We start from the raw sequence: 24,451 nt of genomic DNA, 5'->3' as shown, positions 1-24,451 counted from the left end.
CTTCTTGAGGTCATGAAGTTAAGTACTTAGATTTGACGCCAATACAATGAATGGCCAGTCGGTCTGCTTTTACTGCCTAGCTTCTAGATGACTTTCTCTTTGAGCAACAAGTATGTTTGTAAGCAGGCTCGGGAGAGAAACATTCGGGGCAGTAATTTCCTGTTGACATTCTTAGGAAAGATAAGGAGAAGCAGACTGTAGAAACCAGTTGTGTGTCTTATTGCTATCTGTTCCCTAAAAGAAGAAAACCTGGAAGAAACCCACTCATTTCAAACCCTCTCTGGTGAGGGAGTCTCATGGAAGTTAGAGGTGCTGATTGTTCGACTCTGCCTGCTTGGATTTTCCATGGTTCATGTGGTCATCTCCATTTTCCAGCATCACAGAACACATAGACTTTGCCACACCCATACAACAGCCAGCAATGGAACCTCTGTGCAATGGCAATCTCCCCACAAGCATGCATACCCTGGACCACTTACATGGAGTGTCCAACAGAGCCAGCCTGCACTACACCGGTGAGAGCCAGCTAACAGAGGTGAGTACTCAGGCTTGTTGGGATTGTTGTGGTATTAGCTTCACAGCTACAGTGTAACTGGCAGCAGAAATCAAGAGGGAGCATCCAGGGCTCTCCTCGCTTTTTTAATTTTTTTAGTTGGCCCTGACTTAGGTAGCTTTCAGCCAAGCCTGATTCAGTTCAGGCCCTAGGACAGAGCTTATAATTCTTATGACTGTAACCAGCATACCTATCAGGGTGGGCTGGCTTCTGCCTCCCACAGAGAGGCTCAGGAGAGAAACATTTGGGGCGGTAATTTTCCTGTTGACATTCTTAAGAAAGGCAGGAGGACCAACCCAGCATATTCCTAGCAAAGACTGTCCCTGAGTGGAGATTTGGAAAACATGTCACAGATGCCCATGTTAAAGGAGAAGTCAGATAAGATAGCAGGTGATATACAATGGCGTGATCTGGCTAAATGTGGGAGAAGATCATGCTGGTTAGTTTTTTTTTTTTTTTGTTTTGTTTTGTTTGGTTTGGTTTGGGTTTTTTTTTTTTTTTTTTTTTTTGAGCTTGGCAAGCGCTCTACCACTGAGCTAAATCCCCAACCCCCATGCTGGTTAGTTTTATGTCAACTTGCTAGAGTTGCTTTAGAAGAGGAATTCGGTTGAGAAATGCCTCCACTAGACTGGCCTGTGGTATATTTTCTTGTTTGATATGGGAGTGACCAGCCCTGGTGGTCCTGGGTGCTGTAAGAAAGCAGGCTGAGCAAGCCATGAGGAGCAAGCCAGCAAGCAGCACCCCTCTGTAGCTTGTACATCAGTGACGGCCTCCAGGTTCCTGCCCCACTTGAGTTTCTGCCCTGACTGCCTGTCATGATGGAGTATGTCCTGAGAGTTGTAAGCTGAAATATACCCTTTGTTCTACAAGTTACTTTGGTCATGGTATTTTATCACAGCAATAGAAACCATGACTAAGACCAGGTTGTTTGTTGGCATGAAGAAAAGCTAAGAGTATATTATATGAAGAGGTAGATGACAGTTGACACACATAGCAAATGTCTGGGAATACACATACGGGCATTAACAGCACCCATGCCGGTGGCAGAACTACGAGTGGATTTGTTGCCTTACCTTCTAGTGTTACCATGATGACTGTGTTTCCTACATCTGTAGGTTTTCCTAAGTGGGAGAGGACCGTGAACCGTCGCCTTAAGTGTACCTTCCACAGACTGGCCCCCCGCAGACGCACAGCAGTGTCCCAGAAAAGCGTTTTGCTGTGGTGCTCCACCCCGGCTGAGCAGCAATGGCACCATCCAAATCCAGTCTCTTTTTCAGCTCTCTCACCAGCCTTCTCCTTCTGTTCCAGGTACTGCAGAATCTTGGCAAGGACCAGTACCCTCAGCAGTCGCTTGAACAAATCGGCACCCGAATTGCCAAGGTTTTGGAAAAAGTAAGTCCCCCAGGGTAGCTAGAAATTGTTGCTCACTCACTGACTTCTTTCTGGATTCCCACATGGCTCTCACCCTTCTGCCTGTGGCTAAGGTGAACAGAGCCCCAGGGTGACGTGAGCCCCTCAAGGCACCTCGGCACCCTCGTAGCTCCTCAGAAACCACGGTCACTCTTCCCACCGCTTCTTTGCGTTCTGGGACTAGGCGTGCCCAGTCAGTGGTGCCTCCTCACTTCTCCTTGTGTATTAACAGGCAGTGATGCTGGGAATTATAGAACCCAGGTATAGGAAGTGATGCGGTGTGTGTCAGGGAAGAATGTGGTAGACAGGAAATATCTTGTGACGTAGGTAGCTTTTCTACTCTAGTCCTGAAGCACATTTAACACTACATTTTCAACAGCTCAGAGAATGTACCTGAAATGTCTAAGATAACTTTTCTGCCTATGTGTTATGCTCCATAAAGGAGAGGAGTTACATTTTTAGCCTGATTACTCTGTAGCTAAGAATCAATCTAGTACTATCTGATATTGAAGAGGTTATTCATAACGGCGATTATGAAAAGCAACTCAGTTCAATGTGAGTGTGACCGGACTTGATAACAGTTGACTTCCTGTGGGTATTGCACGTGGGAATTGCCCATTTGTAATGAAAGTAGGGCCCAGATGTGATCTACAAACCCAAATAAATAAATAAATAGTAAAACATAAGGATTGCCGAGAGTGCCTGAGACAGACAGAAAGGCATATGGGAAGTGGAGCAGAAGATAGGCTGGGATGGCAATCTGAATATGGCCACAGAAGTCCACTCCCTGAAAGGAAGATCCCGAGGAGTACAAAGAGCTGGTATAGTGGTGATACAGACTCGGGACCAGCACACACCAGCAAGACCATCGGAGAGCATGCAGCAGGAGAGGCTGTGGGGGCCAAAAGCACAACTTAGTCTAGACTTCTTGCCATGAATTTTAAAAATAACATGAAACAACTTATGAATCAAGATCGCAGAGCAAAACTAAAAACGCAAGGAGGGGCTAGCAAAGGGTGTGAAACCAGGATTCTCACCCTGAATGCTAGCAAACAGGAGAGGGAGTCACAGGCAGGCTGGCAGGTTGGAAGTGGCAGCAGGGAGAATACAGATGAACACAGGAGGGAGGCACAGGATAGGAAGGAGAAGGCGGAAAGCATAACAGAAGAATGGAAGAAAATATGATAGGAGACAATGCAGTTGGAGCTAGAATTAAATAAGACTTGGCAAGTTCTTTTATTTCTGTCTGGTTAAAAGGGCATCTTCCAAAAGAGTTAGCAACGATGCTTATCCAAGCACATTATTCCACTTTAATAAAGCAAGAGACAGTCCTTGACGCTTCCTTCCTGACACAACAGTTCAGGCTCCGAGAGAGAGCACCCCACTCCAGAGCAACTGCATCCAGCACAGGACAGAGTGCCTCTGAGTTACTGTGGGGCTTACATAAAGCAGGTGTCCACAGACCTTTATACTCATTGAAAACCACAAACAGACCACAAGCGTGAGCGTGAGCTCACTGAGAGCAGGCAGGGGAGCAAGCTTAGAGGCTGCTTGGGGATGGAGAACAATGAGGAGCCGAGACCTGCGCTGGGCTGCAGAAGGGTGAGGAGCCCAGGGTTAAAGGACCCGAGCCTCTGCCTCCTACTCTGAACCAACAAGTCACAAGAACAACTCAGCTCTGCTTGGAGAACTGGAGAGTGAGGTGCTGGCAGAAGGGGATTTAAAAGGGATAGCATGTCCAAATGAAAGAGTTAGAAATGAGGGAAGTTACTTCCAGATGACGATGAAAGAAGTCACACACTGGATAACACCCAAGGAAAACAGCACGAGGAGGATCATTCTCTTTATCAAAAGGAGGCGGAACTGTGGATGGAGAATCTCAAGTTCAGGAGCATCCTGGGTTACATCATGAATTCAAGACCTACATGGACTAGACAATAAGACCTTATTTCAAAATTACAAGGGCTGGGGATTTAGCTCAGTGGTAGAGTGCTTACCTAGGAAGTGCAAGGCCCTGGGTTCGGTCCCCAGCTCCCAAAAAAAAAAAAAAAAAAAAATACAAAAAACAAAATTACAAGCCAGAAGCCCCCTCCACCCAACACACAAATAGGAAATGAAGGGAAAGTTAAAGAGGTAGATATAAAAGAAAGAAAAGGACCCAATACCCATATAATTAGAGTCCTTAAAAGAAAAAAGGGAGTGGGGAAAAATCAAAGCAAAGAGTAAAAGACTTTGAAACAGTATCTTGAAAAGATGAATCCTTCAGGCCAGCCAGAACTATGTAAAGAGAACCTGTCTTAGTAAATAAATAAATACATAAATCCTATCTAATAAACAGACAATATCAAAAAACTAAAAGAAATAGCATACCATACACTTAGGGAAATTAACCAAGATAGCCAGCTCTAAGATATATTTTAGTGAATTTATATTTTTTAATTACTTCTCTCTCTCTTTTGTACTCTCCACTCCTCTCTCTCTCTCTCTCTCTCTCTCTCTCTCTCTCTCTCTCTCCCTCCCTCCCTCCCTTCCTCCCTCTCCCTCCCTTCCTGCCTCCCTCCCTCCCTCCTTCCCTCTCTCGGGGGGAATGGGGTATATGGATGTCTGAGACAACTGTCAGGAATTGGATCCTGCCACCTTGTAGGTTCTAGAATCAAACTTAGTTGTTCTGTCCTGCGCACAGGTGCCTCTATTTACTGAGACATCTTCCCAGGCTCTCAAAATATTTTTAAGAAATGTATCTGAACGTTCAGAATAGACTCGTGTTACTAGGTTTTTAACAAAGACACGATGCCAGAAGTCAGTGGACTAACATAGGAAGTTCAAGGGAAAAGCTGTGAGCCTTGAGCTACCAAGGTGGCCATGAGTATAACGTGCATAGGCAATGGCGATGAGCCTGCCGTGATTGTTGCTCCCATGCACCCCATCTGCACAGCCTTGCTGACCAGGGTAGCATAGACGGGACTAGTGTCAGCATGGTGTCTGTCTGCACAGCTAAGCTGCCTGCAGAAGCCACTGCCATGTAGAAGGACATGTCCTCTGAAATACAGGTATGCTGCAGCTGTCAAAAACAGACTGAGTAGGAACACCCATAAAAGATCAGGTCAGTGTACTGCTTAATTAGTGAGTACTGGTTGGGAATTGACGATCATGTGCTGATATTGGAGGAAGGAAAGGGTGTCAGGAAAAATAAGAATGCAAGGAATGTGACCGAGATGTGAGGTGGCAGCACACATTGTCACTGGGATGAAGACATTCACTACTGGTACAATATGAGCTTTCCTAAATACCAAAGAGAGATTGGGAAAGGGTCAAGTGAAACAAGCGTACAGGAAATGAATATGTATACACAGGTACTTACATACCTGTAAGTAGGCTGGGGCAGGCTCATTAGTCATAGCCAGAAATGCAGATGGGCTATGACACAAACGAACCTTACCTATTAAAAGAATGAGACTTTCAGAATGGTTTAAAGCATAACTAGGGATTGGAGAGACGGCTCAGCAGTTAAGAGCACTGGCTGCTCTTCCACAGTACGTGGGTTTGAGTCTCATTACCCACAAGGCCACTTATAACCATGTCCAGTTCCAGGGGCTCTGATGCCTTCTTCTGGCCTCTGAGGGCTTCAGGCATGCACATGGTGTACATACAGAAAAAGTAGCCATACATAGTTGTGTTTGTTTGTTTGTTTGTTTGTTTGTTTATTTGTTTTTAACTTTAAAAGCACATCTCTAAATTATGCTGTATGACACACCTACTTAAAATTTAATAATATTTAAAAAATAAGATTTTAAATGGACAAGGCATTCAATGATAATACCAAAGCCACTAAAAACCACAAGTTGAAGGACACAGGAAAGTACCAATGTCCTTGTCGGTTGGTGGTTGGGGGTTCGGCACTCCAGGCTTAGCAGAGAGCAGCTGCCTGTCTCCTCACAGTTCTCTCCTCTAGCCTCTGCACTCAGCTGAAGTCACTCACACTGCTGAGGTGAGACACCCAGCAGCTTTGTCCATTCATTTGATGCCTCCTGAGAAGGCTGCAAGAGCTGCCCAAGCTCCAGATGCAGCTGCCTCTACCTTAGCGAAGTGCATGTCTCAGGGCTCTGCTCTGAGAATATGTCGCCCACCTTCAGTCCACGCCTGCCTTGAGGGAAGCAATACTCAGACCAGTAGTGCCTCAGCAGAAAATCAAAAGCTATCTTACAGTGCTGCGTAAAGAAAATGCCAAACCCAGAATTCTGTGTCAGCAGAGGTACCCTTCAGAAGCTGAGGAGAAATATAGATGTGTTCAGTTGACCAAAAACTGAAAAAAAATGTCCACCAGCAGATCTAAACTAAACTAAAATGGGAAGGCAGAGCTATAGGGAAATGACCTCAGGTACAAGTATGGATGTGCAAGAAATGGAACCAAAATTAAAACGTAAATGCTCAGTGACTTGTATACAGGGACTGCACCGCAGCAGCTCACTCTAGGGACCTCTCATATAAGATGTGAGGTAGCAGTTACATAGGGAGGAAAGAGTACTGTGTGAGGTTTAAAGTCCCAACACTGACCTGGTATCAGTCAGACTGTAAGAGTAATGACTTACATGTATGTTTTAAGCCATGGGCTAACTTCCAAAATTATTTTAAGAAGGAGATTAGCAGAAGGAAAATGGAATAGCATAAAGTGTTTGATTAAATTGAGGAAGTCAAGGAACCTAACAATATAGACACATCAAACTAATAACACAGGCACAGAAGCGTCAGGAGATGCTGCCCAGGCAGAATGGAAGTCTTGTCATCAGCTTTCTAAACGCAGCCACTTGCTGCTTAGAAGGGACACTTTAAATATACCAATGACATGGTGCAAACAGTGCCAAAGAGGAGCTGAGTATCACTTCATTCTTACTTCAAGGGAACACTGAGGCTGAAGGCACTAATGGAGTTAAAGAGGCAGTTCATAAGGATAACGGGTCTGTGGTAAGCTGGGTAGTGACCCCATGTGCTCAGAGTCTGTGAAAGTTACCTTAGGTCAGAGAGGGAATTCTGCAGATACAATTTTCAGAATTGAGAGATGAAAGGTTATTATATCCTGAGGTACATAGGAAGGCACTGTGTGCACTCACAGGCAGCCTTCAAGGAGGGAGGAGATGTAACTTAAGTCAAAAGCTGCAGTACTGTAGGTGAAGTGAATGCCAGCCACCTCCAGAGGCCAAAGGAGAAGGAAACGATGCTCCTCTCAGGCCTCTGCATAGAGTTCAGCCCTGCCAGTCACGGATTTGGACAGTAATCCTGATCTTCCTTTCTTGTCTCCAGAACTGTGCAAATAACATATTTCTGTTCCATTAAATCACCAAGCTTGAGTCAATGTGGCACAGCCATATGCAGTCTGAACATGGACTTACCTAAAAGGAGACATACGCCCAATCTCGGTAGGTTTTGATATGTGTCTCAGAGTAGTTGTAAAACTAGCAGGACCCATGATGACGTATCAGAATATCATGTCTGGAAGGGACAGGGCCATGTTCTTTGCAAATGCCTAAGAAAGAGAAAAGAGGGTCACATATCTGATTTTTTTCTTTAAGTTTTAACAGTATTCCAACATTTTAATTACTTAGGATATTTCTGACCAGATTAAGCAAATAAATAAGTAAAACTGGGAAGAAAGAAAGAAAGATCGATTTTCATATAGGTATAAGGAAATTGTAAAATTATAAAATATTAATTTCTAAACCTGAGAAAAATGCAAAACAATGTTGAAAAGTATAACAAGGGGCTGGAGAGATGGCTCAGTGGCTAAGAGCACTGACTGCTCTTCCACATGACTTGGGTTCAATTCCCAGCAACCACACAGTAACTCACAACCGTCTGTAATTCCACTCCAAGGGGTCTGACACCCTTACACTAATGAACATAAAATTAAATAAATTATTTTTAAAAAAGAGAAAGATATGACAAATGAGAAAATAAGCCCTGTTCCTCAGAGCAGAGTCCCCACAGTGTGAGAGTTCTTCCTGAGTTAATTTGTGATTTTTAGCAATAACAATAAAAGTACTGTGTTTTCTCCAGCACCAGACAAGCTAATTGTAAGTTTATCCACAAGACTGAACAATGAAGAATTACCAGGCAGACTGGAAGAGAACAGTTGGAGAAGAGGAAGACTTAACCTCATATTAAACATACATGAAGTCTTTAATTAAAACTGTTTAATAGCGGTGTGTGAGCACGCAGGCCGGTGAGGAAGGACAGGAAGTTAATTGTCTGTGGCAGCTCAGCACACAGAGGCAGCACCCAGCACAGGAAATCACGTGTTTTAAGCTGGATAGGAAACAGGTAAGATTAAATCCATTCCTTCCACATCTGCTAAGATAAATACGAAATGGGTCAGAGAATAAACTATTGTAAAAATGGATCTCTTGTGAGTACAGTTAGAACGTGGGGTCCCTCTGAGACCTGAAAGTAGCAAACACTTCCTGAATGACTAACTCAGAATTCACATGCAGTGTGGGAAGAGGTTAGCAAAAAGATTAAAAACTAACACTCTCGTAAAGACTATGAACAAAGGGAGTGGACAAATTAAACCTAGGTTTCAGGGATTTTAAACTTAATTTCTAAGGAGCTCCTAGAAGCACCACTGTCCTCAGATAGGTTAGACATGACAGGAGAGAGGGCTAATGAAGGAGCAGAGGAAATGATGAAAATATTCAGATTGAATTCAACAAGTGTTGCAGTTTAAAGAACTGTACGGGGTTTGGGGGAGGGGATATACTAACAGACATGCAGCCCTCTGGCTAGAGAGAGAAGCTGGGGTCTCGGTGAGAAGAGAGGGTTGCTGGGCCGCCGACACTGGCAAACAGCAGTGAGGGGAAGCCGAGAGAAAGACTGGGGAAATATTTGGGCAATCTCACCTATGGGGGCAGGAATTCTAGGTATCAGCCCACCATCGGAAGACAAGGGCTTCTGATAAATATCCCAGGATTTCATATGGAAGGCCTGGAGATTTGTGCCTTTCAAGAAGGACCCAATCAGGGAGGAAGCTTTGCAGCCAAAACTTAGCTCTTAGTAATGGAATAAAATGTGAGGAGAGGGCAGATGCTCTCTGTGAGAAGATAACTGTGGGTTAGCACAAGCCACCAAGCCTGATGAATCAAGATTGGAAAAAATTCTCTAGAGAACTGAAATTTGTGAGAAGAAAACTTACTTGGACTTTTGGTGACTAGGAGTTATAAAAACTGAAATTAAAAATGTAATACATGGGCTTTAAACCAGAAAAACAAAAACAAAAACAATCAGAAGCCTAGAAATAAGATGGTCGGGTGAAGTTTGACTAACATCAAGATTGTTCTCTGTGGCAAATAGTATTAAGGACATGGTATAGCCACATGAGATAAACTGAAGCTCAACTCTTACCACAAATCTAATGGCTAAAAGGCTAGGACTGCAGAGTCTTACAAGAATCCCTGGGACTCCTGATGCTGAGTTGTGACCCAGGAGCACAGGAGTGAAAACAGTAGGAGAGACTGGGCTCCACAGTGACTGGAGATTTCTGTGTGTCACCAACCAGCACAGGAGGCAGGCTGCAACGTGGGCAGCAGTACTGCAAATCATCCATCTGATGAGTAAGATGTCCAAGGCATATCAAAAAGTCCTCCCAGTCAATGATAAGAACATAAAAGTGTGCATGGGCTTTAAACAATCATTCCTCCAATGATAGCTTGCAGTAGCTACAACCAGGAGGAAGGAGTGTGCCCCACATCACCAGTCACAGGGAAGTAAACCCTAACCAAAATGGCTTCACATCTGTTAAAACAGTTGCATAAAACAACAACAACAACAAAATAAGTGATGGTAAGGATGAAGAGGAATTGTAACCCTTGTGTGATGTTGGTATGAACATAAACTCTTACTGTCGCTGTTGGATTTAAAAAGAAAAACACATCATAGGTCTTCCTAAAGATAGGTGTGCCTAAGGAATCAGCACCTGCACTCCTTGGTACATATTCAAGCAATTGAAAGTATCCTCTCAAGGAAACACTTGTACGCTCGTGTTTGTAGCAGTATTCTTCCAGATAGCCAAATAGTGGGATCAGCCTAAATGCCCAACATCAGATAAATAGACAAGTGAAACGTATGTAAACACAATGACGCAATTGAAACGGAAGGCATTTTTGCCACATTCTACCACATAGGTCAATTTCAAGGAATTATACTGACTAAGCTGTTAGAAAAAAGTCAAATCCTGAATTGATTTCACTTATGTATCAGAATGGTCAGACACACATATCAGATATTATAGTACAGTGATGGTTGCCTGCCGGAGACCAGAGGAAGGGGCTGCTGTTTAATGTACAGTTTACGTTTTCAAATGAAAAACGTTTTGCACAGTGATTGTATATAGTGTGAATGCTTGAAGCACTGCCAAACCGTACATTTAGAAGTGGTGATCATTGTAAATTTTATGAAGTCAAAGTAGACAGTGGAACATAAGAGTAGTCATAGGAGCAGAGAAGATACATGTTAAGATGGGTTATTAGAAAATGCCCAACCTGTGGGGGAAAAAGTAAAGGTGTGTAAGGGGCCTTCACCTAGGGGCTTAAAAGACTTGAGACAAACCTAAGAACAAACAACAAGGAGTCCATCATCCCTCCGGGAAGAAGAGAGGGCAGTGCAGAAGCAACACTTGTAGAAGTTAAGACCTAAGCATTCTCTAGCAGTGGTGAAGGGCATTATTCCATAGAATAAGACAGGCTGTGACTAAAAACTATGAATACAAAGAGTCATCAGTATAACATCATAGTGACTGTGGAGGAAAGACAAAACCTTAGACGATAGCGGAAAAGGTATCACATTCAAGTGAACTACAGCCAGCCGCTCAACAGGAAGGTCAAACCAGAACCCCAAGGAATCTCATGACTGGGAAAACACTGCTACCCTAGACACTCACCCCCTGTAAGTATCATATGGAAAAATGGGCTCTCAACTGTGTGCAGCGTGGACAAAGAGACAAAGAGAGGGAAGGAACAGAAAGTAGAGCCACAAATGACCACAGGGTTCAATGTGAAAATCTTTCTTTTTTTTTTTTTTTTTTTTTTTTTTTTTTTTTTTTTTTTTTTAGATTTTTTTTTTATTATTAACTTGAGTATTTCTTATATACATTTCGAGTGTTATTCCCTTTCCCAGTATCCAGGCAAACATCCCCCTCCCCCCTCCCCTTCCTTATGGGTGTTCCCCTCCCAACCCTCCCACCATTGCCGCCCTCCCCCCATAGACTAGTTCACTGGGGGTTCAGTCTTAGCAGGACCCAGGGCTTCCCCTTCCACTGGTGCTCTTACTAGGATATTCATTGCTACCTATGGGGTCAGAGTCCAGGGTCAGTCCATGTATAGTCTTTAGGTAGTGGCTTAGTCCCTGGAAGCTCTGGTTGCTTGGCATTGTTGTACTTTTGGGGTCTCGAGCCCCTTCAAGCTCTTCCAGTTCTTTCTCTGATTCCTTCAATAGGGGACCTATTCTCAGTTCAGTGGTTTGCTGCTGGCATTCGCCTCTGTATTTGCTGTATTCTGGCTGTGTCTCTCAGGAGCGATCTACATCCGGCTCCTGTCGGTCTGCACTTCTTTGCTTCATCCATCTAGTCCAATTGGGTGGCTGTATATGTATGGGCCAAATGTGGGACAGGCTCTGAATGGGTGTTCCTTCAGTCTCTGTTTTAATCTTTGCCTCTCCCTTCCCTGCCAAGGGTATTCTTTTTCCTCATTTAAAGAAGGAGTGAAGCATTCACATTTTGATCATCCGTCTTGAGTTTCGTTTGTTCTAGGGATCTAGGGTAATTCAAGCATTTGGGCTAATAGCCACTTATCAATGAGTGCATACCATGTATGTCTTTCTGTGATTGGGTTAGTTCACTCAGGATGATATTTTCCAGTTCCAACCATTTGCCTACGAATTTCATAAACTCGTTGTTTTTGATAGCTGAGTAGTATTCCATTGTGTAGATGTACCACATTTTCTGTATCCATTCCTCTGTTGAAGGGCATCTGGGTTCTTTCCATTTTCTGGCTATTATAAATAAGGCTGCGATGAACATAGTGGAGCACGTGTCTCTTTTATATGTTGAGGCATATTTTGGGTATATGCCCAAGAGAGGTATAGCTGGATCCTCAGGCAGTTCAATGTCCAATTTTCTGAGGAACCTCCAGACTGATTTCCAGAATGGTTTTACCAGTCTGCAATCCCACCAACAATGGAGGAGTGTTCCTCTTTCTCCACATCCTCGCCAGCATCTGCTGTCACCTGAGTTTTTGATCTTAGCCATTCTCACTGGTGTGAGGTGAAATCTCAGGGTTGTTTTGATTTGCATTTCCCTTATGACTAAAGATGTTGAACATTTCTTTAGGTGTTTCTCAGCCATTCGGCATTCCTCAGCTGTGAATTGTTTGTTTAGCTCTGAACCCCATTTTTTAATAGGGTTATTTGTTTCCCTGCGGTCTAACTTCTTGAGTTCTTTGTATATTTTGGATATAAGGCCTCTATCTGTTGTAGGGTTGGTAAAGATCTTTTCCCAATCTGTTGGTTGCCGTTTTGTCCTAACCACAGTGTCCTTTGCCTTACAGAAGCTTTGCAGTTTTATGAGATCCCATTTGTCAATTCTTGATCTTAGAGCATAAGCCATTGGTGTTTTGTTCAGGAAATTTTTTCCAGTGCCCATGTGTTCCAGATGCTTCCCTAGTTTTTCTTCTATTAGTTTGAGTGTGTCTGGTTTGATGTGGAGGTCCTTGATCCACTTCGACTTAAGCTTTGTACAGGGTGATAAGCATGGATCGATCTGCATTCTTCTACATGTTGCCCTCCAGTTGAACCAGCACCATTTGCTGAAAATGCTATCTTTTTTCCATTGGATGGTTTTGGCTCCTTTGTCAAAAATCAAGTGACCATAGGTGTGTGGGTTCATTTCTGGGTCTTCAATTCTATTCCATTGGTCTATCTGTCTGTCTCTGTACCAATACCATGCAGTTTTTATCACTATTGCTCTGTAATACTGCTTGAGTTCAGGGATAGTGATTCCCCCTGAAGTCCTTTTATTGTTGAGGATAGCTTTAGCTATCCTGGGTTTTTTGTTATTCCAGATGAATTTGCAAATTGTTCTGTCTAACTCTTTGAAGAATTGGATTGGTATTTTGATGGGGATTGCATTGAATCTGTAGATTGCTTTTGGTAAAATGGCCATTTTTACTATATTAATCCTGCCAATCCATGAGCATGGGAGATCTTTCCATCTTCTGAGGTCTTCTTCAATTTCTTTCTTCAGTGTCTTGAAGTTCTTATTGTACAGATCTTTTACTTGCTTGGTTAAAGTCACACCGAGGTACTTTATATTATTTGGGTCTATTATGAAGGGTGTCATTTCCCTAATTTCTTTCTCGGCTTGTTTCTCTTTTGTATAGAGGAAGGCAACTGATTTATTTGAGTTAATTTTATACCCAGCCACTTTGCTGAAGTTGTTTATCAGCTTTAGTAGTTCTCTGGTGGAACTTTTGGGATCACTTAAATATACTATCATATCATCTGCAAATAGTGATATTTTGACCTCTTCTTTTCCGATCTGTATCCCTTTGATCTCCTTTTGTTGTCTGATTGCTCTGGCTAGAACTTCAAGAACTATATTGAATAAGTAGGGAGAGAGTGGGCAGCCTTGTCTAGTCCCTGATTTTAGTGGGATTGCTTCAAGTTTCTCTCCATTTAGTTTAATGTTAGCAACTGGTTTGCTGTATATGGCTTTTACTATGTTTAGGTATGGGCCTTGAATTCCTATTCTTTCCAGGACTTTTATCATGAAGGGGTGTTGAATTTTGTCAAATGCTTTCTCAGCATCTAATGAAATGATCATGTGGTTCTGTTCTTTCAGTTTGTTTATATAATGGATCACGTTGATGGTTTTCCGTATATTAAACCATCCCTGCATGCCTGGGATGAAGCCTACTTGATCATGGTGGATGATTGTTTTGATGTGCTCTTGAATTCGGTTTGCCAGAATTTTATTGAGTATTTTTGCGTCGATATTCATAAGGGAAATTGGTCTGAAGTTCTCTTTCTTTGTTGTGTCTTTGTGTGGTTTAGGTATAAGAGTAATTGTAGATTCGTAGAAGGAATTCGGTAGGGCTCCATCTGTTTCAATTTTGTGGAATAGTTTGGATAATATTGGTATGAGGTCTTCTATGAAGGTTTGATAGAATTCTGCACTAAACCCATCTGGACCTGGGCTCTTTTTGGTTGGGAGACCTTTAATGACTGCTTCTATTTCCTTAGGAGTTATGGGGTTGTTTAACTGGTTTATCTGTTCCTGATTTAACTTTGATACCTGGTATCTGTCTAGGAAATTGTCCATTTCCTGAAGATTTTCAAATTTTGTTGAATATAGGTTTTTATAGTAAGATCTGATGATTTTTTGAATTTCCTCTGAATCTGTAGTTATGTCTCCCTTTTCATTTCTGATTTTGTTAATTTGGACGCACTCTCTGTGTCCTCTCGTTAGTCTGGCTAAGGGTTTATCTATCTTGTTGATTTTCTCAAAGAACCAACTTTTGGTCCTGTTGATTCTTTCTATGGTCCTTTTTGTTTCTACTTGGTTGATTTCAGCTCTGAGTTTGATTATTTCCTGCCTTCTACTCCTCCTGGGTGTATTTGCTTCTTTTTGTTCTAGAGCTTTTAGGTGTGCTGTCAAGCTGCTGACATATGCTCTTTCCTGTTTCTTTCTGCAGGCACTCAGCGCTATGAGTTTTCCTCTTAGCACAGCTTTCATTGTGTCCCATAAGTTTGAGTATGTTGTATCTTCATTTTCATTAAATTCTAAAAAGTTTTTAATTTCTTTCTTTATTTCTTCCTTGACCAGGTTATCATTGAGTAGAGCATTGTTCAATTTCCACGTATATGTGGGCATTCTTCCCTTATTGTTATTGAAGACCAGTTTTAGGCCGTGGTGGTCCGATAGCACGCATGGGATTATTTCTATCTTTCTGTACCTGTTGAGGCCCGTTTTTTGACCAATTATATGGTCAATTTTGGAGAAAGTACCATGAGGAGCTGAGAAGAAGGTATATCCTTTTGCTTTAGGATAGAATGTTCTATAAATATCCGTTAAGTCCATTTGGCTCATGACTTCTCTTAGTCTGTCGACATCACTGTTTAATTTCTGTTTCCATGATCTGTCCATTGATGAGAGTGGGGTGTTGAAATCTCCCACTATTATTGTGTGAGGTGCAATGTGTGTTTTGAGCTTTAGTAAGGTTTCTTTTACGTATGTAGGTGCCCTTGTATTTGGGGCATAGATATTTAGGATTGAGAGTTCATCTTGGTGGATTTTTCCTTTGATGAATATGAAGTGTCCTTCCTTATCTTTTTTGATGACTTTTAGTTGGAAATTGATTTTATTTGATATTAGAATGGCTACTCCAGCTTGCTTCTTCTGACCATTTGCTTGGAAAGTTGTTTTCCAGCCTTTCACTCTGAGGTAGTGTCTGTCTTTGTCTCTGAGGTGTGTTTCCTGTAGGCAGCAGAATGCAGGGTCCTCGTTGCGTATCCAGTTTGTTAATCTATGTCTTTTTATTGGGGAGTTGAGGCCATTGATATTGAGAGATATTAAGGAATAGTGATTATTGTTTCCCTTTATATTCATATTTGGATGTGAGGTTATGTTTGTGTGCTTTCATTCTCTTTGTTTTGTTGCCAAGACGATTAGTTTCTTGCTTCTTCTAGGGTATAGCTTGCCTCCTTATGTTGGGCTTTACCATTTATTATCCTTTGTAGTGCTGGATTTGTAGAAAGATATTGTGTAAATTTGGTTTTGTCATGGAATATCTTGGTTTCTCCATCAATGTTAATTGAGAGTTTTGCTGGATACAGTAACCTGGGCTGGCATTTGTGTTCTCTTAGGGTCTGTATGACATCAGTCCAGGATCTTCTGGCCTTCATAGTTTCTGGCGAGAAGTCTGGTGTGATTCTGATAGGTCTCCCTTTATATGTTACTTGACCTTTTTCCCTTACTGCTTTTAATATTCTTTCTTTATTTTGTGCGTTTGGTGTTTTGACAATTATGTGACGGGAGGTGTTTCTTTTCTGGTCCAATCTATTTGGAGTTCTGTAGGCTTCTTGTATGCCTATGGGTATCTCTTTTTTTAGGTTAGGGAAGTTTTCTTCTAAGATTTTGTTGAAGATATTTACTGGTCCTTTGAGCTGGGAGTCTTCACTCTCTTCTATACCTATTATCCTTAGGTTTGATCTTCTCATTGAGTCCTGGATTTCCTGTATGTTTTGGACCAGTAGCTTTTTCCGCTTTACATTATCTTTGACAGTTGAGTCAATGATTTCTATGGAATCTTCTGCTCCTGAGATTCTCTCTTCCATCTCTTGTATTCTGTTGGTGAAGCTTGTATCTACAGCTCCTTGTCTCTTCTTTTGGTTTTCTATATCCAGGGTTGTTTCCATGTGTTCTTTCTTGATTGCTTCTATTTCCATTTTTAATTCCTTCATCTGTTTGATTGTGTTTTCCTGGAATTCTTTCAGGGATTTTTGCCATTCCTCTCTGTAGGCCTCTACTTGTTTATTAATGATTTCCTGTGTTTCCCTAAGTGTGTTCATGTCTTTCTTGAAGTCCTCCAGCATCATGATCAAATATGATTTTGAAACTAGATCTTGCTTTTCTGGTGTGTTTGGATATTCCATGTTTGTTTTGGCGGGAGAATTGGGCTCCGATGATGGCATGCAGTCTTGGTTTCTGTTGCTTGGGTTCCTGCGCTTGCCTCTCGCCATCAGATTATCTCTAGTGTTACTTTGTTCTGCTATTTCTGACAGTGGCTAGACTGACCTATAAGCCTGTGTGTCAGGAGTGTTGTAGACCTGTTTTCCTCTCTTTCAGTCAGTTATGGGGACAGTGTGTTCTGCTTTCCGGCGTGTAGTTTTTCCTCTCTACAGGTCTTCAGCTGTTCCTGTGGGCCTGTGTCTTGAGTTCACCAGGCAGCTTTCTTGCAGCAGAAAGGTTGGTCTTACCTGTGGTCCCGAAGCTCAGGTTTGCTCGTGGGGTGCTGCCCAGGGGCTCTCTGCAGCGGCAGCAACCAGGAAGACCTGTGCCGCCCCTTCCGGGAGCTTCAGTGCACCAGGGTTCCAGATGGTCTTTGGCTTTTTCCTCTGGCGTCCGAGATGTGTGTGCAGGGAGCAGTCTCTTCTGGTTTCCCAGGCTTGTCTGCCTCTCTGAAGGTTTAGCTCTCCCTCCCACGGGATTTGGGTGCAGAGAACTGTTTATCCGGTCTGTTTCTTTCAGGTTCCGGCGGTGTCTCAGGCACAGAAGTCCTGCCGCTCCTGGGCCCTCCCCCACGGGAGCCCAGAGGCCTTATACAGTTTCCTCTTGGGCCAGGGATGTGGGCAGGGGTGAGCAGTGTTGGTGGTCTCTTCCGCTCTGCAGCCTCAGGAGTGCCCACCTGACCAGGCGGTTGGGTCTCTCTCTCACCGGGTCTGGGAGCAGAGAGCTGCTGCGGGCCGGGATCCGCGGGTGTGGGACTTCCGGTAAACACAGACCGTGCCTCCTAGAGAAATTCTGCTTCCGTGTGTCCCAAGCTCACCAGGCAGCTTTCTTGCAGCAGAAAATTTGGTCTTACCTGTGGTCCCGAGGCTCAGGTTCGCTCGTGGGGTGCTGCCCAGGGGCTCTCTGCAGCGGCAGCAACCAGGGAGACCTGTGCCGCCCCTTCCGGGAGCTTCAGTGCACCAGGGTTCCAGATGGTCTTTGGCTTTTTCCTCTGGCGTCCGAGATGTGTGTGCAGGGAGCAGTCTCTTCTGGTTTCCCAGGCTTGTCTGCCTCTCTGAAGGTTTAGCTCTCCCTCCCACGGGATTTGGGTGCAGAGAACTGTGAAAATCTTTCTTGAATAAATGACTTGAAATAATAATAGAAAAAAAAGTCCACTGCACCTCATGTAGTCCCTAAAGTCAACTCGAGATAGGTCGTATGAGCATCAAGCATCAAAGCTGAAACAGTACAGGGTAACATTGGAGGTCTTCAGATCCTTAGAGCAGGCCAGTGAAGATGTTCAGAACAGAAAGAGCAGGAACTGTACAGGCAAAAATGAAAAACTGGACTTCACCAAAATTCTCTTCAATAGATACATTAGACAAGAGGCAAGGCACCATGTAGGTATTGACAGCTCGTGAATCTGGCACAGGACTTGAACTCAGCAACTATAAAGAACAGAAATACAAACCAAATCCAAAGAAAGCACACCTAGAAACATAGGTGTAAAAGTTCTAAGATTAATGACATGTTAGAGAGGATGCAGACTACTGCCAGTGGGATATGAAGTGGGGTGATTGCTTCATAAAACGGGTGGCAGCTTGTTCCAGTTTAAATCTACATGACTCAGTAAGATTATTGCTACACATTTATCAAGAGATATGAAAACATGCGTCCACAAAAGTACTCATTAAAAACATGTGCACAACAGGTCTATTCATAGTTGCCAATGAAATTGGAACAATGGGATTGTATCAGAAGAATGGGTAAACATTGGCATATTCATAACTGGATATTTTTTGGCCTCAAAGTGCCAACATCCACAAAAAATATGCTAATAAAAGTATGCTAATAAAAGAACTTGAAAGTGGGGAGATAGCTCATTTGGTAAAGTATTTGCCATATGTATTAGAGTTCTCTAAAGAAACAGAAGTGATAGAATGTACATGTGTGTGTATGAGAGAGAGAATATTAAGTGGGAATCAATTAGATTGGCTTAGAGGATATGACTGAGGTAGTCCAACTATGTTCATACTAGAGAAGCTGAGAGTTTCTCAGTTCACAAGCCCCGATATATCAGAAGTCCCCATATGGCACTAAGGCCTACAAAGTTACTGGTCTTTAGCCTACATTAGATCCCAGAAGCTGGTTCTAATGTCAGTTAAGAAATGATGCAGCAGCAGAATAGATGAACTTGCCAGCAAGACTGAAGGCAAGCAGGCAAAGAGCAAAGTTTTTTTCTTCTACATCCTTTAATTTTTAAAATGGGTGGCCACCAGAAGGTGCTACCCTCATTCGACATGGTTCTTCCTACTTCAAATAATCTAATTAAGGAAGTTCTTTACAAGAGTGGTCAGAAGTTTGCATTCTAGAACCAGTCAGGTTGACAACCAAGATCAGTCATCACAATGAAAATACAAGGAAATGAGTTCAATCCCCAGAAACTGTGTTTAAAAAGCCAGACATGGTAGCACATGCTCATAATTCCAATGCTAGGGATAAAGACAGGATCCACAGGGCTCACAGACCAGCCCAGTAACCTGCTTGATTAGCTCCGTGTCAGAGAGAAACAGGCTTACGTAAACAAGGCAGGCACCCGAGAAGTGACATCATTATCCTTGGTCTCATGCACATGTGTATGCCCCGCCTCAGATATTTACCACCGATATGAACTAATACAGAGAGAGAGAGAGAGAGAGAGAGAGAGAGAGAGAGAGAGAGAGAGAAGAGAATTCATAATGTGTGTTCAGCCCTATCTATGGGATTCTAGACACAAACTAGGAGTAGGTTCCTTATACCTATGCTCATAGAAGTTGTGCTGCTTCCTGGAGAAGGTGTAGACAGAAAGAGCGTGGAAGGACTTTCTCAGCTGTTGGGTATTTGAGTAATTGTCAAAGTCAAATGTTACATCTATGTGAATTATGCCTAATAATAATAATAATAATAATAATAATAATAATAATAATAGTTAAATAAGCCACCAAAGATCTCCCGACTACCAAAGACAGAAAGATGTTACCAACAGGCTTAAACTAAAAATCTCTAGACGGTCTTTTCAGGCCAAAGGAAAATGATCGCAGATGGAGGCTCAGAAATTCAAGAAACAACAGAGAGCACCTGACAAAAGTCAGTGCTGGGCATCAACGTAATAAGGATGTACAGATGAGTAGACAGCGCCCTCAGAGGTTACCCACGGCTGCAGGCGTGCACAGGCAAGAGGCAGCTGCGGTGATAGCTTTAGGCGTCGGCGGTCAGCCCAGTTCAGTGTTTCTCATTCACACATGGCCTCCCTCAGAAGGGTGTGGGACAGGAAGGGCAGTGAGCTACCACACAGCAGTGGGTGTTTACTTCCAAGTGAGCTGCACAGCAGATTATCCTCTACCTAATCAGAACGAATCAGACGATCCACTGTAGCTTAGGTCTCTCAAGTTTCTCATAAGCATCCATCCTTCTATAATAGTCTTGTGCACCTGCAGAGGCTGGGGGTTTCCATGAATTGTAGCCATGTTTGTTGTAGTTACCCAATCCAGATAGTTTACCACTCAGGGTCATTTTCACTGTAAGCTCTGGTGCCTATAACCACCGTTTATTAGAAGACCTAAAAAGTTAGTCCAGCCTTGTCTCCATTGTAGGACCACAGGCTCAAGTCCTCTGCTCTGAGTAAGTGGCTTTCTCTAGTACTCAGACTTCAAGGGCCCCTGTGCCCCTCTCCCATATTCAGTAAGCGCCAGTCAAGCTTGAGATTTGTATTGCCTCTGTTCTTGGGTGGTACGGGATGACACTGTTGGTCTGAAGACCTTACTTAGCACAGGGTTGGAGAACCAGCAGCCATGCTTCTTTCCTGTTGACCATGGGCAGCCTAGCAAAGATCTCTGTGTTCTCTTGCCTTCAGCTTTTAAAATAGCCATTACCTTTTAGTATTCTTCAAGTACCCATCTGTAATTATCTCCTTGGGGAATTATTGAGTTTGCATTGCCATTAATTATCACCAGCTGTCAGCAGATGACATTAATTAGACTCCGCTTTGGGTTTGAGATCGATAAGCATCATCAGACCCCCAAGACTCGCTGAGCTTTTTACACATGGTATTCAGATGTCTCTGCAAAGGTCCCTTCTGTGCCACCTGATTTGATTTGCACCAAGCTGCTGCCATCACTACCGCAGTATGTGCTTGGTTGTCACATTGTCCCATTTGACCTTGTGAGCTGGTACAGAGAGAGGAGTTCTCCCTCTGTGGGCCTCATTTCCCAGGTGCAGGCTCGTAGGGATGAGTCCACGCTGTCTGGGTCAGCCAAAAACTCAACCTGGTGGTGGTGTGTCCTTTCACCGAGTGGGTTGTTTCCTTTGTCGTATACGAACAGTCTCAGTTACCTAGCTTCCCCTTGTCACCTGTGCTTTTGAGTTCTCCATCTATAAAAGTTACTGTCAGTGTGGAGCTGTCCTCTGCTTCTGATGCTGTTACAGATCGGTCTTCCATTTGGCAATAACAGGTTTTGTGTGAAAAGGGCTGCTAAATGAACACCTGTCCTCCTGAGTCAAAACTGTGAGGGTCTCCAATACATGGCATCATTTGGAAAGATTCTGACTTCATCTGGGGTAGACTGCCACAGTGCCTGGCCCTGTGCTGAGAAGCACCTCAGTGCCTCAGCTGTGATATCTTGACTCCGAGTCACAGTGAAAGGAACCAGGATTCCTAGGAAAAATCGCTCTTTAGAAAAAGTTTATTTCTGTATGTGTATGTGTGGAGTCTTGAGTGAGTCTGTGTGCAGCCTGTGCATGCAGGTACCAGAGAAGCCAGAGAATACATAGGATCCCTGACTTGGAGTTACAGGGGCCTCTTAGCTGACCTGTGGCTACTGGGAACAGAGCCCAGGTCCTCTGCAAATGTAGGATCACAGAGCATCTATCTAGCCCCTAGAAACAGTTCCCACCAAGTCTAACAAAGAACCACACAAAGACAACAATTAACAATTAGGTCATGTCAGAAGAACTCAGAGATGACTTAAATAAGTTCCCTTTGGCTAAGCACAGGCTAAGCTGGGTGACAGGTTAGTACGTGCAATGCATGGACCTTATCGCATGTATTTAAACTAATAAATTTGCTGTGATAATTTTCATATAGGGTTCATGAGAGCGGCTTGTTTACTGAAATGTAACTAATCAGAAGAATTGCATACATGTATTCTTCCTTCCGTGGTTGTACTTTGACATAAATAACTGATGAGGAACGTATAGAATGTTCCAACTGAAACGCTAGGATGAGAGCCCTGTGTTTCTGGGGCTGTCCTGCTCACAGAGGTAAGGCAGTTACTGGTTGCTGCCTTCATAGACTAAAAGCGACACCGTGAGTGTGGACTGTTGGAAGTTTGCATCACTATCTGAAGACAGTCCTGCCCTTACTTTTCCCTAAGAAAATCAGAGCCCAGTCTGGTCCCCAGTAGCTAATGACAGGCATTGTTGGGGAAGAGCATGTTATACAGAATCACTGGGAAGCATGCAAGCATGCAGCGACTGCTCCATGTTACGTAGGCCTGCCTCTTCACAGACATAATAGATGAGGAAAAAACTAGCAAGACTGCAGAGGTCGAAGGAGGCATAAGGGACGTGTCAACCAATTGCAGTATGCGAGCCTCACTTAAATTACTATTATTCAAACTGTGAACGCAAAGCAGAACTTTCATAATCCAACTGGGGGAAATATGTCAACTGAATAATTGATGGTATTAAAGAATAAGTTGCAATATTTTAGATATAATGTATTAATCATAGGCTTTGATGTGAGTTTTTACCTCAGCAGTACCCTGAAAAATTTATTGGTGAGATTCTGTGAAGCCTGGGGTTTGCATCCATTTAACATACGAGAGCGTATGGGATAAAAACGGGCTGCTCAGTGCAGAAGCCAGTGCTGAGCACATGGAGATCACACAGCTTTCTACTGTGTGTGTGCACTAGAGTTGTTCTAATTACATTTCCTCATGTGTGTGCACATGCAGGGGTCAGTTCACAACTTGCTGCTTGATTTTCTTCTTCTATCATGTGGATTCCGAGAAGCAAACTCAGGTGTTCAATCTTGGCACCATTACCTGCTGAGCCATTTTGCTGGCCCGTGTTTACACTTTCTAAATATTCATTATAATACATTTTAAGGGAATTTAAACATGATAAAGTTTTAAAAAACAGTGAACTAGACTGGTGGGGGGAGGGTGGCAATGGGGGGAGGGTCGGGAGGGGAACACCCATAAGGAAGGGGAGGGGGGAGGGGGATGTTTGCCCGGATACCGGGAAAGGGAATAACACTCGAAATGTATATAAGAAATACTCAAGTTAATAAAAAAAAATGAATAATAATAAAAAAAAACAGTTTAATGGCAACAATGGGGGAAAAAAACTAGTGAAATCAGAAAGGGTTAATAAAACCCAATTGGCAGAAAGAAAGATTTTTCTTTTGGTGGAGGGGTGTATTTTTGAAAGAGGATCTGGTGTAACCCAGGGTGGCCTCAAACTTAGAAGATGACCATGAGTTTCTGAACCCCCTGCCTTCACTTCCCAAGTGCTAGGGTCACATGTATACACCAGCTGTAAATGGAATAATTATTTAAATTGAGTCACGCAATAGGTGGACAGGTTAGATGAATCTGATTAGTCACTTAGAAACTTCATGTAAGGAATTACATCAGTCCTCTGCCCAGGGAGTTCCTGGGTACTGGAACACCTGCTGGCCTTCTCCATGAAGCCCAGGCCGACCTGGTGATGCTTGGCTCTCTCCACTGTGCTAACACTGCACCTCCAAGTACACAGTGGACTTAACAGCAAGCACCTTGGATAAAGAGATAAGTCAGGCAGTAGACAGGAAATGTCGTGTGTCCCACCTGAACACAGTATAATAAAGCTGCCTAACTACAATGACAGGTAACCTTAAAAGCATTTGTTCAGTCAGGGTACTGTCAGGAAGACAGAGAGGACACTAGGCATTTCAGAAAACCAAACTTAATTTGGAAAACAGATTCCATTGTTGTAGAAGGATGAAAGGGGGAAAGAAAATGCTGAGGTAAACCACAGGCAACAGCTGTAGTGAGTCCTCCCAGCCTAGGGGTGGCAGAAAGCAAGCACTGGAGCCTCTGCTAGCTTACAAATATACAGGAAGCATTCTGCAGGACTCTAACAAAATTTGGCTCTGATGAGGCACAGTGAGGGGGGGGAGCTTAGTGCCCCCAGCTATGGTTGCTACTGTTGAAATGAGTCTGGGTGATGTCACAGAACAGGAAGAACAACTTCCCTTTCCTCACCAGCCCTCCAGCCCACTAGGGCAGATGTTTGCAGACAATAACAAGAAGCCTTCTTACAACAGAGAAAGGCGATTTTCAGACTTATAGCCATAGGACCACAGTGCAGATTATAGAATTAGGCTGGAGACAGAACAGCTTAATAAATATCAATGCAGACATTCGTTCATATATTCATTCAGTGGGTATTTACCAAGGGCTTAGTTACTGCGTGTCACTCATCAGTGCTTCAGATAAATCAGTGAAGGAAACCTGAAGGATTTCTGACATCGTGGAGATTAGGAAAGGACAGATCACCTACAGAGGGGTAGTGGCTGAAATGACAGCCTGTGTGATAGGGCCATCAAAGCCAGATGACTATTTTGAAAGGACACAGACCCCCTAGAATTATATGACCTTCTGTGAGGGAAGGATAAAGACAGTTAAAGATAAAAAGCTAAGAAAAGTTCATATTCC

The 24,451-nt window shown here is 43.2% G+C and overlaps 1 protein-coding gene across 7 annotated transcripts in view; it reads left to right on the top strand.

The window, feature by feature from the left end:
- Positions 1-24,451, top strand: part of Ttc17 (tetratricopeptide repeat domain 17) — a 110,645-nt gene that overhangs the window by 77,362 nt on the left and 8,832 nt on the right. For 5 of the 7 annotated variants that reach the window (XM_017591720.3, XM_063283679.1, XM_063283678.1 and 2 more), the window contains 2 exons: positions 376-535; positions 1,862-1,945. In XM_017591720.3, coding sequence (XP_017447209.1) covers positions 376-535; positions 1,862-1,945 — 244 coding nt within the window. Of the gene's footprint in view, positions 1-375; positions 536-1,861; positions 1,946-7,261; positions 8,279-24,451 lie in introns of all 7 variants that reach the window. The other 2 variants (XR_005501867.2, XR_005501866.2) reach the window with 2 other exon arrangements.

This window comes from Rattus norvegicus, chromosome 3, assembly GCF_036323735.1.
Source record: "Rattus norvegicus strain BN/NHsdMcwi chromosome 3, GRCr8, whole genome shotgun sequence".
In the NCBI taxonomy this organism is placed as follows: domain Eukaryota; kingdom Metazoa; phylum Chordata; class Mammalia; order Rodentia; family Muridae; genus Rattus; species Rattus norvegicus.
This window is presented reverse-complemented; position numbering and strand designations above follow the sequence as displayed.